At 40.6% G+C, this 16,812-nt stretch overlaps 1 protein-coding gene across 3 annotated transcripts in view; it reads right to left on the bottom strand.

Annotated features, from left to right (window-relative positions):
* MSRB3 (methionine sulfoxide reductase B3) overlaps nucleotides 1-16,812 on the bottom strand; it is a 197,220-nt gene that overhangs the window by 133,364 nt on the left and 47,044 nt on the right. For 2 of the 3 annotated variants that reach the window (XM_040344088.1, XM_040344089.1), the window contains exon 2: nucleotides 16,322-16,449. The exons of the other annotated variant lie outside the window; for it this stretch is intronic. In XM_040344088.1, coding sequence (XP_040200022.1) covers nucleotides 16,322-16,397 — 76 coding nt within the window. In that variant the 5' untranslated portion in view covers nucleotides 16,398-16,449. The remainder of the gene's footprint in view (nucleotides 1-16,321; nucleotides 16,450-16,812) is intronic. 3 annotated transcript variants of the gene reach the window in all.

Below are 16,812 nucleotides of genomic sequence, written 5' to 3'. Positions count from 1 at the left end.
AGATGCCAGATATGCTCATTGAACGGATGTGAGGTTGGAAGAAGCACCACGTTTCGCTCTATGTGTACCTCAAAGGGTTACACTATAGAGCCGTTCATTACGTGTTCCACCATTGGGGTAGTTTATATGCTCCAATGCCCGTGCAGCCTGCAGTACGTGGGCAGGACCAAACGCCCCCTGCAGGTTCGCCTGAATGAACACATTAATAATATCAGAAGAGACTATACCAAGCACTCAATGTCTAAGAATTATTTAGCTGTACACAACAGGGATCCAAATAACTATTTTTTTGGGGGTATCGAGAAATTTAGCCCTCATTGGAGGGGGAGCAATTTGGTACGAAATATATCCAAATTAGAAATGTCATGGGTGTATAAACTAAAATGCTATACCCCTTTTGGCCTAAATATAGATGTCGATATCAATTGTTCCATTGATAATTCCTAAATGCCTAATTATGAAACATTGTTTTCTGTTTTTTTTTTATTATATTGTCTGTTACATTTATGGATTCCCCCTTATTTGGGCCTTTCTGATGCCACCCACTGGCAGAAGAGTGAATTTATGTGGTAACAATGCAATTGGGTGTAAGCTTGATGTGAGTCCCACGTAGCTGTTTTTTGTTCTGTTGGTTTGAATACCTAAAGAAACTTGTCTGGTGATAATTAGATGTCATAGTTTTTTATAACATTTCTTGGGGTTCAGATTATGAAGCTGTGCGTCAGTGCCTACTTCAAATAAAGCATTTTGCGGGATTTATTTGCCCTTGCTTTATTTAACTCATTATGTGTCTTGGTTCGACAGACAGTGTACGATTTCTGTCTTGCTGGACCACATTTGATGCATTGAGGTTCATAGGGCTTACCTTTTAATACCCTCAGGCCCCATACACATGGTCGGTTTGGTCCGATGAGAATGAACCAAAGTTAATTTTCATCGGACCAAGCTGACCGTGTGTATAGGCTATCGGTCTGTTTTCCTTCGGTCCAAAATTTTAAAACATGCTTCAAAATCGAACCGATGGACCGCTGCCCCATCGGACCAAACCGTTGGTTAGTACAGAAATGCATCGGTTCAAAACCTGCGCATGCTCAGAATCAAGTCGACGCATGCTTGGAAGCATTGAACTTCATTTTATTCAGCACGTTGTGTGTTTTACATCACCGCGTTCTGACCCGATCGGATTTTGAACTGATAGTGTGTACACACATCAGGCCGTACGGCCACTTCAGAGGTGAACCGATGAAAACGGTCCGTCGGACCATTCTCGTCGGTTTTGTCCGACCGTGTGTACGGGGCCTTAGTGTTTTTAGTACTGACATTATACAGTACATAGGCTTATTTGCCAGTTTTATGTCTGACCGTTTCCACTTAGTATATATGTCACATAACGTACCTAATGGTGCACGATAATTTTAGGGAACATGAGTATGATTGCTGGGAGGTTCACCTCCTTCCCGTTTTTAACTTAGAGTAGATTTATTAGAGTTAATTTCCCTACATATGTACTTTTTTCCATCAACCAAGATGGCGTAGGTGCGGCTGCTCTGTGACTCACATCGAGGCTGCACCATACGATCTGTGTACAAATGCGGTGATTCAGAACGCTGCCTGTATCCCGTGACCACGTCCCCTTCGAGACGAAACGTAGGGAGGCAACGTTCTGACGTCACCGTGCTCAGTGATCAGACCCGGAAGATACGGGCTGCATGTTTGGGGAGCCGGCCGGCTTGCTTTTTATTGAAGATACTTTATGTCTACTGACCTGATATAAGTGTACCTCTTTTTTTACTACACATTAAAACCAAAGAATTTTATACTATGCAAGTTCCTTCTTCCATTCCATTTATATTCCTTGCTGGCATATTGATTGAGACCATCTATCACCTTGATTGTCCTGGGTTGGAGATACGTTTAAGGATACCATCTTACACGCTGTTTATGATCTCCTATAATTTAGAGATCATACATTTTCAGTAAGAGGCAGTGTGTGATCTTGGTGGAAGTGCTTCTCTCATCACTATTTCCTTGGACGGTTTTGGGGACCCTTTTCACTTGGGAGATTATCTATTATGAACATTCTTCCTTAGAATTTTGTTTGGACTCTATAGTGAATATGCTCTATTCATAACTGTGCACCGATTCTTTGCATTTTTTCATTTATTTGATTTATATTGATGCTCACAGTGTATCTACTAACAGTCACTATATCAATTGTTTGCACATTTTTGTGCTGGCTTCAATGTATCACACTAAAATGTACGTTTTTAGCGTGACTTTTTCCCCTTTATAATTAAATGTGTTTCCCTTGGCATTGGGTTCCATAACATAGAGAAGAAATACACACCAAATTTCAAGACATTGTCCAAAGAGTAATCTTGGGTGTCACTGTCACAGAGGGAAGAGGGGAATAAAAGTCCAGCCCTGATCTGCATCCTCTACTACTTCCAGGATATGTCAGACAAAATCAATAGGCTTCTCTCTTGTAGTGCCCATTCAAGCAGAAGGCATCTACATGAGGGCCTACTTTGAATCAGGTACCCAATTAACTATGCTGTGCCGAGACTTCTATGATGCAGAGAAATTCCCCCATGATGGTTACCTTCAGATCAAACTGCTGTTTAACCCTTTGGTCGGCAGACAAATAGGACCCTTCAGCATGATAACCATTGTGTGTTCATGACCTTTGGGGTCTATGAGAAGTTCTTTAGTTGTGGGAACCAGCACTTGTAAAGTGGATCCTGGCTCCCATAGCCTCCTGATATAATTTACCACAAGAGGGTGTACACCCCATGTTGCAGCCAGCATAACAATACATAGTTCAATGTTTTGCCAAAAGGGGTAGGAAGATTGTGGTGGATGAAAATGACAGTGTTACTACCACAATACAGGCCTCAGGGAAGTTAAGCTGGAATCAACTGAGACCTTACATCATACTGGAGGCAGACCCAGAAGAGATAGATCATGCGAATGAGTTGACCCACAAAGTGGTCTTCATGAAGTGTCTGCAATGCCACAGACTCTGGTGAAACCACAGGCTCTAATGCACTGTGGATAAGTGAACCCTTTTAGGTGGTGGGAATGAGTTTGATGTGGGGTGTGCGAAGAGTACTTAGAATCACATATGCCTGCAGGAAGACAAACCTTTCAGAGACAGATTTTGCCAAATCCTGCGAGATCTGAAAGATTGAAGATGACAAGGTCAGAATGCCACACAACATTGAAGCTTAAGAAGAGGGACTTGACTGATGCAGGAGGTAATCTAACCCCTATGTCAAGGAGTTGAGCAGCGAGCAGATCGAGTGACATAGGCCAACACTTTGAGGTTACTGATTTAGGATTCCCCAAGCTCAAGTAAGAGATGGATGCTTGGCCACGTGTTGTAATAAGGACCTAAGAAGGGATCAAGCAGAAATCCCCTTCTGCCATATAACTTGGAAAGCTCTTAAAAAACACCAAACTAAGCTTCTGCTGACTAAATCTTCAGAGGGAGCCATTTTGAATCAGAGAGATGAAGCAGCTACAACTCTATGAAGGGCTCCCATGGATGACCTTGAAGAGAGCTGCTCCTTCCTGAAAAGCACAGGAAAACAGTGTTAGCAGTCTTACATGAGGAATTCTGTCACCAGGGACCAGGGAAAGACCTGCAGCCTAGTCAAAGATCAATTTTACTGGCTTTGTATAAAAACATAGGTGAAAGGCTGATAAAAGGTGAAAACTCTGCGCCAAGTGAATAAATATATAGTAGTAAATAAAATAAGCTGCTCCCCTCAAAGAGTGAATGCTCCTAGTGATATGGATAAAAGATTGGGGCGCTAATAATTAATAAAAATAACAATGAAAATCATAGGACTGCACTCCTGAAGTCACTAATCCTTATCAAATAAACAAATGTGCACAAAATATTATCAAACAACATATGATTAAAAAATATTGTGAAATATCAATTAGTGCAAATAATATTCAGTCCCAATTTTAAGCACAAAAAAATATTATGATAATAAATCAAAGTCCATAAAACACCAAACGTCCATTCCGTGCTTGCTGTGATATACTGATAGAGAAGTGATCCTTCACCAAACTTGAATAAACACCCAAAGTGGACTCCTTTACTCAAAAAGAGAGTCAATGAGAGCTTATGCAGGATAATGCCTGCTCACATAGGCTGAAATGGAGATATTAGGCTCCGTACGTCATTTCCGGCCCTGCTGTTTGTTGGTTCCTGTGAGGTGGAACACACATCACGGACAGAGTGCAGTGGGAGGCGGTGGGAGTACGGCAGATCACCTGACTACGATTAGAGCCGGGATAGGCACTTTTAAATGTGAGTAGCCATTTGGCTAAGTTTTATCTTTGCTAATTTTTTAACCACTTAAGGACCACCTCCTGCACATATACGTCAGCAGAATGGCATGGCTGGGCTATTGTCCAGCCGTGGGTCGCGGGCGCGCGCCCGCGACCCGGTCCGAAGCTCCGTGAGCGTGACCCGATCGCCGCTGGAGTCCCACGATCGGTCCCCGGAGCTGAAGAACGCGGACAGCTGTGTGTAAACACAGCTTCCCTGTTCTTCACTGTGGCTCCATCATCGATCGTGTGATCCCTTTTATAGGGGGACACAATCGATGGCATCACACCTACAGCCACACCCCCCTACAGTTGTAAACACACATCAGATCACACATAACCCATACAGCGCCCCCTGTAAATAAAAATGCAATAAAACTATCCCCTATTATGTAAACACTATAAATTTTGCGCAAACCAACCGATAAACGCTTATTGCGATTTCTTTTACCAAAAATAGGTAGAAGAATACGTATCGGCCTAAACTGAGGAAATTTTTTTTTATATATATTTTGGGGGGATATTTATTATAGCAAAAAGTAAAAAATATTGAATTTTTTTCAAAATTGTCGCTCTATTTTTGTTTATAGCGCAAAAAATAAAAATTGCAGAGGTGATCAAATACCACCAAAAGAAATCTCCATTTGTGGGAAAAAAAGGATGCCAATTTTGTTTGGGAGCCACGTCGCACGACCGCGCAATTGTCATTTAAAGAGATGCAGTGCCGAAGCAGATTACTTATCTGGTAAGCAGATTACTTATCCAGTCACTTTGGGTGTTTATTCAAGTTTGGTGAAGGATCACTTCTCTATCAGTATATCACAGCAAGCACGGAATGGACGTTTGGTGTTTTATGGACTTTGATTTATTATCATAATATTTTTTTGTGCTTAAGATTTGGACTGAATATTATTTGCACTAATTGATATTTCACAATATTTTTTAATCATATGTTATTTAATAATGTTTTGTGCACATTTGTTTATTTGATAACTATTAGTGACTTCAGGAGTGCAGTCCTATGATTTTCATTGTTATTTTTATTAATTATTAGCGCCCCCTATCTTTTACCCATAGGTGAAAAGCTATTGCCACTTATGATTACACTGCATACAGTTGAAGATTCTACCCACTAGAACCATCCTATTGTGCCATCTACAAAGTCAGGGTCCCATAGAGTGTGCATTGATTTCTTGTTCTTGGAGCCCAATTCCATTTGACAAAAGAAGATCGTGGTTGTAACTGACTTCTCCTTTGACAGTTTCCAATATTCTCCTTCAACAGAGGTCCATTAAATGATCAACTTCTGTTAAGAAAGAATAGACACACACTGATAGCAATTTGGCCAGGCTCTGTTGAACCAGTCGATCTTTGATCTGCCTGACTCTAGCCCTCACCCTAACCATCCCTAAACCCTAATTTCTGCACTAAAACTCACTCTAACCCTCACGCTTACTTTCCCTGTAACTGACTCTAATTACAGTTACTCTCCCTTTTACCTTAAATTTCCATTAATCCTCCATGTAACACAAACGTCAACACTAACCCATCCTCATTTAAACCTTATCCCCTGTTTATCATCTCACGAGACAGGATATTCTGCACTGAATACCAACCTCTCTGCGACTAATGATATTGGTGCCACAGTCCAAAAACTAGGCCTGAATACTTATGTGGGCGCTAATGCTGGTCCCAATAATAGGCAATATTTTTTTTTCCACAATGAAACTTGGTGCTGTGGATCTGAAATATTTCTCACTTATGCAATGTGAAACTTAATTTTTTTTTTCATTAAAAATTCAACTTCAGTAGTGTAATTTACTATGCTTTATATCGGCCAAACAGACAGGCATTAATGGGAGTTTTTCAGGCAGCTGCAGGGAGATCAGGTACAGAGAGCATTACTTCCTAAGTTTTGTTTTCATTCTGAAAGGTGTTTTTAGGTTAACCAAATCCTCCCATGAAAGTAAATTTCAGGTTTTTCTAATTTCAAAGCAAATTTAGCCCTAGAGCCTGTAATAACATATTTTTATCTGGAGAATGTACTGACATTTATCAGGTAACCTTGGTTTTACAGAGTAATTACTCAAGCGTACAAGACTGTGCTTGGAACCATGCCACAGCAAGAAACACAAAACATTCTTTGTTTCTTCTCTAATGTAAATGGATGTTTGAGAAGAAATGATGAGAATGGGATTATTTCACCTTCTGCTTGAAGCATTACTGTACAGTACATGTTCTGCACTAAGCCAATCATGCTCTTATGATCCTCACTGGAAGAACATTGAAACAGAATGTGATTTATATAATAAAATGACAGAGATTCCCAAGATTACTAATTGGAAGGCAGCTTAGTGTAAGCAGTATTTTTGTTTTTGTTAAAAAAGTTATCTAGTTTTAAATGTGTGCTTTTAATGCTGAGCTGTATAAACTGTGAAATAAGATGTGGCACAGAACAGAACAGCCCAGGCTGTTCAGAGATGGGAAGATCACCAAGAACAATGTATGTGATCTGCCCATCTTTAGTCTGACTACTAAGTGGCACTAAGTGGCACAACTTTTTGCCACCACTTAAGCAGTATTGGACTATGTACTACTCTTGGTGATGGGATCACTCATCTATGTCATGAAAGAAAACCATCTAGCTCTTGAGCCACCTCACACACTCCATGCTTGTCAATAGATTACCTTTATCTGTCTAGGCCGACTCATTAACCTTTATCACAAAGAGTCTGTCATTTCAGCTTTTAATAGGTAAATCAAACTGAATTATCCACCTGACTGTTTTTATCTCTCAGATTCCCATAATGAAAGGTCTTCTCTGTGAAGCTGTACACACACAATACAATTAAACAGCATGGATGGAAGAATCTCTCCTGCTGTTTACTGCACATTGACAGCTGGTACCCGTGGCTGTCAGAATAGCCAAACAGTAACTGCATCTGATTGGATACAGCTGCTGTTCAGAGCTCCTTTGATTTCCAGATCAAAAAATGCAAGGCAGGAGGGTACTGAAATGGCCACTCAAGGCTCGACAAGGCTCAAGGCTCGACTTCCATCCAGTGAATTAGAATCTATTCTAAATTAACTCTGTGTATGAACCAACTGGGCTCATGCATACTGCAGTTCAAAGAAGCTCAAAGAAGCTGCTCCTACAAGCATTTGAGCTTTTATTCCTTATTTTATTTTTCTGCCTGTGCGTTTACATGCCTGTAAACTCCTGAAAATGCCTATAGTGTGCATGGACATATTGGCTAACATGGAGGGGAGTTTCTAGGCAGAGAAAAATAAAAGCTCAAAAAAGCTCAAATGTGTGTGGGAGGAACTTCCATAGATGTGCCTTGTGGCCCATATTCCCTCTATTTAGAAAAATATATAAAAAATAAATAAAACCACTGACACCGTCCACTGACCTACTAACACCAATATCTGCCCTACTGACACCATTAGTATATATTAGACAGGTGCACACTGAAATATTTTGTTTCGGAATTTCGTTTTCGTCCGAAAAATACATTTATTTAGTTACTCGTTTTTATTTATTTTGTTTCATTATAAAATGCATTCTTACGAAAATCCGAATTAATTAAGATTGAATCTGTCAATTGAAGGCTTATGGTGTCTGTCAAATTTTCTAAGGAGATTCGACGGAGCAGCTAAACTGTACGATGTCGCAATCATACTTTTCTGGTCGAATGTTCCGCCTACAAGCTATAGATGAATTCTAATGTTGCATGACACTAGTAATAATTATATTTATGAATTATTATTACTAGTCAACTAACATTTTCGAATTCTTCTATAGCCTATGGGCAGAGCATTTGACCGAAAATGTATGATTGCGGCATCGTACAGTTTAGCTGCTTTAGACAGACACCATAAGCCTTCAATGACAGATTCAACATTTGTATGTTTTTCTCTGCTTCGTCGAATCTTCGTCCTTCATGTCGAATGGTCTACCCCAACATTGTCTCTAAAATGTTAAATCTTTTCTCTCTATGTTGAATCTTTCCTCTCTATGTAGAATAATCTTGGACTAATAGAGTTAAGGTTAGGCACATTCGACCACAGGTTCGATAGACACAGATTGCTATTGTCAGCGTCATGTCAAATCTCCTATCTATATCGAACTGTTGTAGCAACGAAAACGAAAATAAAGCATTTTTTTATGTCAGATCTTTCGGATTTCGTATTCTGCGCGTTCATTTTCGTTTGCTAAAGCGATAACAAAAACACCCGAAATTCGGACGAAAATGCATTCGGACGAAAACTAATGCACATGTCTAGTATATATACACATGCACACACATGCATGTGTTTGAGCATTGGGGTGCACACCCTAATGCAATAGGCTGTGCACATCTATGGGAGGTTCTTTGCACTTCTGTGAGCTGCAGTGTACATGAGCCCTTACTCCTTCTGCTACATTGCACATGGTATAAAATAAACTAATAATCTAACAGGATGAGCGAGACCCTTCGGCAGTTCCTTCTGCTGCATTCCACATGATATACAATACATTCAAAATTCAACAGAATGAGTGAGACATTTCTTTTTGGAATGGCCGTGAATGGTGTACATACCTGAGAATTCATACACAGAAATCCCTAAGGAGTGGAAAGGTAAATGATTCAACCCTTCATCCTCTCATAAAAAATGGAAATGTCATTGGATATAAGGCCATTTAAAACGCTGGGCTCAATAACACTAAGCATAATGTTTTGGGTAGAAGTTATGGGTGAATATCCCAATGTGAACCCAGCTAATGTATGGACTTGCAAAATATGTACTGGATTGTCCAAAGGTCTATCTTATAAATCAATAAAACCTTAAAACACTTTACCCTACCCCCAAAATCTCCAAGCATGGGTATAAATAAAATCATATCTCCTATCTCACCCAATAGTGCATTCTTTAGACCAAATATGCAATTTATGTTAAAAACAATGTTGGATGAGTATGAAAAACAGTTCAAGACACATAAGGACTCAGTTCCAGGCAAATAAAACAAGAACAACCGTATTTGAAAATGTAAACATGATCTGTTCTATGTTAAAATGTAACAATAACACTTGCAACATCTGCATAAGTGCAAAACAAAACCAACACAACCCCAAAATGTCATGGCCAAAGCACATTAAGACAGCTTGTACAGGGAAAATGTCTGATTTGTATACATGCAGAATAACAGGTGTATTGCACTCAACCAAAAGGATATGAGAAAACATAAAATAGCAATGCTGCTTCAATGTTTTTATAAGATACAGTTTGCTAAGATCACATTTACACAACACAAGGACTTTGCATACATGGGCATTTTATTCCAAGTGCTAACTAATGCCTTTAGCATCTTATGTTGGGTCGCCTAAAAGCTATTAAATCTTTTCAGGTTCCCTTAAAAAGCTCATCAACCTCCAAATCTCCTGATTAACGTTACCTATTTTTTATATATATTTTTAAACAAAGCTATCACTTAAAACAGAGCTGTCCAACCTGTAGCCCATGGGCCGCATGCAGCCCAAGACAGCTAGGAATACGGCCCAACACAAAATCATAAACTTACAAAAAAAAATGTTTTTTGGGGGGAATTTTATGTAAAAATGCATTTACACTTAGTAAACACAAATGCGGCCGAAGAAAAATTTGACATTGTCTGTTTATTGGACTTTTATAAGTTTTATCTTTCTAAGAAAAAAGAATATTCCGCTCTTCAAATTAATGCCTTATTCATGTCATCAGTTTTCGGCAGCACCTACAATTATTTTCAAGGATAAAGCACACAAAGGGCAAAAGTACAACCAAAATATTCGATGAGAATTCATTGAGAATTGCTACTACATACATCGAACCAGATATTGATGCGTTAGTTTATTACTCAGATAGGTACATTATCTATATCAGCGATCATTAAAGAGGAAGTAAAGTCTTATTTTTTAATAGTACCTACAGGTAAGCGCCTATGAAAAGGCTTCCCTGTATGTACTGTGAATATCTCCAAAACTTGCACAGTTTGGGAGATATTCAGAGTGCATACAGCTAATGATGTCATTGGCACATGCACTCTGAAGATCCGGCTTACTGTGCCAGACCTTCAGAGCCTGGGCTGTAAACGGTGGCTCCCACGCACATGCATTGGAGTGACGCCATCGCTGCTCTGGCCGCTCACAACACTGGAGCTCGCGAACCGGGAAGAAACACAAGGGAAGATGTCAGCTGTCATAGCATTGTGTGAACTCCCCTGGAGGGCTTAATTTTAAGGTAAGTATTTCATAATGAGCTAGTATGTGATGCATACTAGTTCATTATGGATTTGTCGTACATGTTATTGTTTTTTTCTCTGGGTTTACAACATCTTCAACTTGTGATCTGCCTGACTTTTTCTGCTCATCAGCTCTCCTTATTGTTAGTGTATTTTATGTGTGGTCCAAGATAATTCCTCTTCTTCCAATGTGGCCCAGGAAGGTCAAAAGGTTGGACACCCGACTTAATAGGTTGATTTTTCCTCTTTTTTAATACTATGATGAAGGCGCAGTGGAAGCACCAAAAAGCGGGTGAGAGTACCCAAAACTTTAAGATGGATGAGAACAAATTTAGGAAGTATGGCAGGAAGATCTTGCAGACGGTGTTTCCAAGACATAATGGAAGCAGATAACTCAGGCTACCAGATCCATCAATAACTGAAATATCAGTTTTGGGTGGACTGGCCATTTAATGAGCAGAGGACACTGCACAGTGTGGGTTATTTACAAAAACTGGACAGTGCAAAATCTGGTGCAGCTCTGCATAGATCACAATCAGCTTTCAGTTTTTATTGCCAAAGCCTAAGGGTTCTTTCACACGGGTGGACCGTATATGTCCGCTTTTTCATCCATCCGTGTACGGATGAAAAAGGGACATACATTGATCCCTATGAGATTGCGGGCATCAGCGGATGAACATTCGCTGACACCCGATCTCATCCGGGTCGGCAATCCTCTGATTCTGCAGACGGAGAAAAACCCTATTTTTCCATCCGTCTGCGGATCGGATCGGGTGAACACAGACAGACGGTCCGTGTTCATCCGATCCCCCCATAGGAGAGAGCGGAGATCTGACTGTCATCCGCCGGCTCAACGGGGATCAGCGGAACGATCCCCGCTGAGCAAGCAGAGGTTTACGGGGCAGATCATCACGGATCCGTCCCGTGTGAAAGAGGCCTAACTGAACAAGCTGAAGTTAGAAGCTGATTGGCTACCATAAACAGCTGCACCAGTTTCTGACTGCAGCAGTTTAAGTACGGTAAGTCTCCCCCACTGTGCCTAATTTAATAAGTCTAATGAGTTGCTGATTAAACACTTTCAAAATACATTTTTGCCACTAAATAACTGGCTACTTGTTGGGTTGTTGAATGAGCTAAATGACTTGGTATTAATGCCCATGCGTACAAAGTCTAATATATGAAATCATTAATATTAATATTCATGCAAAGCATTGGTGATGCAGTCAACAATCAACACAGTAAACAGAAGAACACGTGAGAGTTGAGAGTCCCTAACAGTCACAAAATTGCAGTTAGAGCATATGTTATTGGTGTTTTTAAACCTGGGTGGTCTGCTGCAGAAAATGTACCTGAAGGACTTTGAATACAAGCTACTAAGTAGACAATGGAACAAACAGGAAGAAATGGTTGATCCTGAAACGTGTCTTGTACTTTTGTACAAAGCGAGAGCTTTTTAATGAATCACAAATGGGGTATTTCCAGTACACCCCCTATTTTGTGGCCCAGCGTGGCTGCAGGAATTCCTTTGCTTCATTCTGATATCTGGAATGCATTACAGATCTGCTTAGCCACTTTCATTGTTTCTAATGCTGGAAAAGGTCTGTGATATATCAGGAAATAGTCTTTTTTTTTTGTGAGCAAAACGTAGTGTGTGCATGAAAGATTTAACTCTAATGGTGCAGGAGTGGAACAGTCTGTACACACTGACGGGTTTGATTAAAAACAAAAAAAAGAATCTACTGCCATCTAGTGGAAAGCTGCTTTGAAACGACAAGTATAAAAGGACGCTTGTGCGGAACGATCATTGTCATATATACGTTTGGATGCAAGTTATTGCCCCAAAATTGTAAAGCTATCTTAACTGAAAATAACATGTACTTTTGCTTAATGTTTGCTTAAGGTAGAAGATGACAAGCAAGAGCAATGTCACCCAACCTCTTTTGTACAAGAGGATTTTCTTACTTCATAATCCTAGTGTTTCCATCATAAGTGAATTCAGCATGGAAGCACTTGGTGTGAGGCCTCGTACACACGACCGAGAAACTCGACGGGCGAAACACATCGTTTTGCTCGTCGAGTTCCTTGTGAAGCCGTCGAAACTCGACAAGCCAATTTTCTCCATTACCGTCAAGGAAATAGAGAACATGCTCTCTTTTTGTCTCGTCGAGTTTCTCGACAGTTTCCTCAACGAAAATGTACACACGACCGGTTTCCTCGGCCAAAAAATATCGTCCAGCCAGGTTCTTGCTGGTTTTTGCCGAAAAACTCGGTCGTGTGTACGAGGCCTAAGCCTTCCAACCATTCAAGCCCATTCCAACATAGTCTGTGTAAGTTTCAGCATTCTCAGAAAGTCCAAACTTACACAGAACTTTGGGGGTACACTGGACCCAGATCAGTGTAATGGAGGAAAGCACTGAAAGTAATGGAATGCTGCATACTTTGCCAGCTGTAACTTAGATATGTCACTTTACACAGGTAAACGCTCCCCTTAAAGTGGTATTAAAGGTTCCTCTTTTTAAAAAAAATAACAAACATGTCATACTTAAGAAAAAGTGTGCAGCGCCAAAAGTAAATGAACATCGATGAGATGAGAATACTCACATTGAAATAAAGTCCAAAAAAAGTGAAGAAATGCTAAAGTGAAAAAAAAAATCCAATCTTGTGGATGAAAATCCTCAATAAAAAAACAATGAAGTGAAAAATATAGATTTAAATGCACAGTCCTATGATAGGATCAGCAATATAAATGAATTTTTTGGACTTTATTTCATTTATAACACAGTATTCTCATCTCATCGCTGTTCATTTTTCTGTTGGCACTACATACTTTTCCTTAAGATTATTTATAAGTTTGGTATATTACTTATCTGTGTCAGCTGCCACCCCACCACAGCGCACAGATACATCTTTATGTAAGTCATATTTACCTGCTCTGTGCAGAGCAGCCCCGATCCTCCTGTTCTCGGGTCCCCTGCTGGAGCTTCAGGCTCCTCCCCATTGACCAGTGCCCCCAATAGCAAGACACTTGCTATGGGGGCATTGGCACATGCTCACTCCCAAGCCCTGCTCTATGCGTCCATTAGACACATAAAGCTGCGGCTTGGCCACTCTCACATCATTGGCTCACTGGCTGTGATTGACAGCAGTGGGAGCCAATGGCTGCTTTCTCTGCCAATGAGGAGGAGTCCCGGGGAGGCTGAGGCCCTTGTGCACATTGCTAACTCGAGAAAGGGCTCAGGTGAGTGTTAGGGGACATTTAGCCTTCACAACCATTTTAAAGCTGTACTCCAGGAAACGTAACCACTTCAGAACATTTTTTGTGATACGGCACTGCATTGCTTTAACTGACAGTCGTGCAAAGTTGTACCCAAACAAAATTGATGTCCTTTTTTTTCCACAAATAGAGCTTTCTTTTGGTGGTATTTGATTACCTCTGTAGAGCGACAATTTTGAAAAAAAAAGCAATATTTTTTACTTTTTGCTATAATAAATATTCCCTCAAAATATATAAAAAAATATATTTCTTCCTCAGTTTAGGCCGATATGTATTCTTCTACATATTTTTAGTTAAAAAAATATATATATTGATTGGTTTGGGCAAAAGTTATAGCATCCACAAAATAGGGGGGTAGATTTTTGGCATTTTTATTATATATATTTTTTTCTAATAATGGTGGCACTGCGACATTGCGGCGGACAGATAGGAAACTTTTTTTCCGATCATTGACATTTACATATACAGCGACCAGAATTAAAAATAGCCACTGATTACTGTAAAAATGTCACTGGCATGGAAGGGGTTAACACTAGGGGGCGATCACGGGGTTAAATATGTGTCCTAGGGAGTGATTCTAACTGTGGGGGGATGCGACTTCCTGAAGGAGGAGACCGATCTGTCTGTTTAGTGTCATGCTCGCCCCCTCCCTTGGACTACAGGAGAGTCAGGACGCTCACTAACACACAGCTTTTTTCTTTATCTGCAACGTAGTCCAAGGGAGGGGTCGAGCACGACACTCCACACCAGGGAGAAAGCCTTGCATTACTGTGTGTAGTTACAGACAGAAGAACAGGAAGTGAGGATTTCTCAGAAAAAATAACGACATTTAAAAGCAAAATGGAAGGATGAGGTAAGTGAAGGAGGACTGCACTAAGGTAAAGGAAGCTATTTAGGAAAAACATTTTTTACCTTTACAACCCCTTTAACCACTTAAGGACCGCATCCTGCACATATACGTCGGCAGAATGGCACGGCTGGGCACATGTACGTACGTACCCAGCTGTGGGTCGCGGGCGCACACCCGCGGCGCGCTCCCGCGACCAGGTCCGAAACTCCGGGACCCGCGGACCCGATCCCGCTGGAGTCCCGCGATCGGTCCCGGTAAACACGGCTTCCCCGTTCTTCACTGTGGCGGCTGCATCGATCGTGTCATCCCTTTTATAGGGGGACACAATCGATGACGTCATTCCTACAGCCACACCCCCCTACAGTTGTAAACACACTTCAGGTCACACATAACCCCATCAGCGCCCCCTAGTGGTTAACTCCCAAACTGCAACTGTAATTTTCACAATAAACAATGCATTTTAAATGCATTTTTTGCTGTGAAAATGACAATGGTCCCAAAAATGTGTCCCGATCGGTCACAGGAGCTGAAGAACGGGGAGAGGTGTATGTAAACACACCTTCCCCGTTCTTCACAGTGGCAATGTCACTGATCATCTGTTCCCTGATATAGGGAAAGGCGATCAGTGACGTCACATGTCCAGCCCCGCCCCCTACAGTTAGAAACACATATGAGGTCACACATAACCCCTACAGCGCCCACTAGTGGTTAAAATTGTCCGAAGTGTCCGCCAAATTGTGGCAGTCACGAAAAAAATCGCTGATCGCTGCCATTAGTAGTAAAAAAAAAAAAATAATGAATAAAAATGCAATAAAACTATCCCATATTTTGTAGACGCTATAAATTTTGCGCAAACCAACCATTAAACGCTTATTGCGATTTTTGTTTACAAAAATATGTAGAAGAATACGTATCGGCCTAAACTGAGAAAAAAAAATTGTTTTCGATATTTTTGGGGGATATTTTTTCTATAGCAAAAAGTAAAAAATATTAAAAAAAATTAAAAATTGTTGCTCTATTTTTGTTCATAAAAAAATAAAAACCGCAGATGTGATCAAATACCACCAAAAGAAAGCTCTATTTGTGGGAAAATAAGGACGCCAATTTTGTTTGGGAGCCACGTCGCACGACCACGCAATTGTCAGTTAAAGCGACGCAGTGCCAAATTGCAAAAAGGGGCAAGGTCCTTTAGCTGCATTTTGGTCCGGGTCTTAAGTGGTTAATGTCCTAAAACTTAGTGAAGAGATATCATCGGATAACCAGGCAACCTAAATTGGGAGTTTAGGAGGTGCATTTAAATCCGAAGGTTGGTGCAAGCTACACTCACTCCTCTCTACTTCAACAAGCTTCGCAGGAACAACTCTTTACAACAGAAAAACACTCCATATATTGTTTAATATAATTATGTTAATGTGTAGTCATTCTTATACATGTGTGTGTGCTCAATAAACATGGATTTGAACTAATAAAAGAAGTCACTTTAAATGGTTTCAGTTCAATGGTTGATAGGAACAATTGGTGGTTTCCTGCAGCAGATACACCAGTAGTTAAGGACTCTCTGAATGCATGATACAACAAGCAGCACCCAGTCAACCTGAGGGAAGCCCACAGGCCCGCAGGGCCACTGGCTGGCTCTTTGTCATCAAATGGAGGAGGTTGAATGCAGACATCACTGTGATATCCTCACCAACAATACGAAAGGACAAAGAACAGGGGCAAAAGCTGAATGGGGAGAAAAAGAAAGATTAACATCAGCATGGTAAATGAAACACACATTAGATCAGACATGATGGTCATGGTATAATTTACAGCAGTGGTGGCAATAGTCATCATCTCAGTTGGCCTTTCTGTAGACTTCCTAGTAAACTTCTTGCATCCTTCCCCTTGGTCATATGTAACATCATGGCTGCTTATCTGCTGTCCTGCATGGCTAGCCAATAACAAGGGCCGATTTGCATCATAGGAGCCCTTGGGCGCACAAGCTTTAGGTGCCAAAGAAACAACGGTCTGGTCACCTCTGATGCACAAACAATTTTCCTATGTTATCTGGCCTAACCTGGTTTCAAATATAATGACATCATGTAG

Source organism: Rana temporaria, chromosome 3 (genome assembly GCF_905171775.1).
Source record: "Rana temporaria chromosome 3, aRanTem1.1, whole genome shotgun sequence".
NCBI classification, from domain to species: Eukaryota; Metazoa; Chordata; class Amphibia; order Anura; family Ranidae; genus Rana; species Rana temporaria.
The sequence above is the reverse complement of the archived record's forward strand: the minus strand, read 5'-3'. Positions and strand labels throughout refer to the sequence as shown.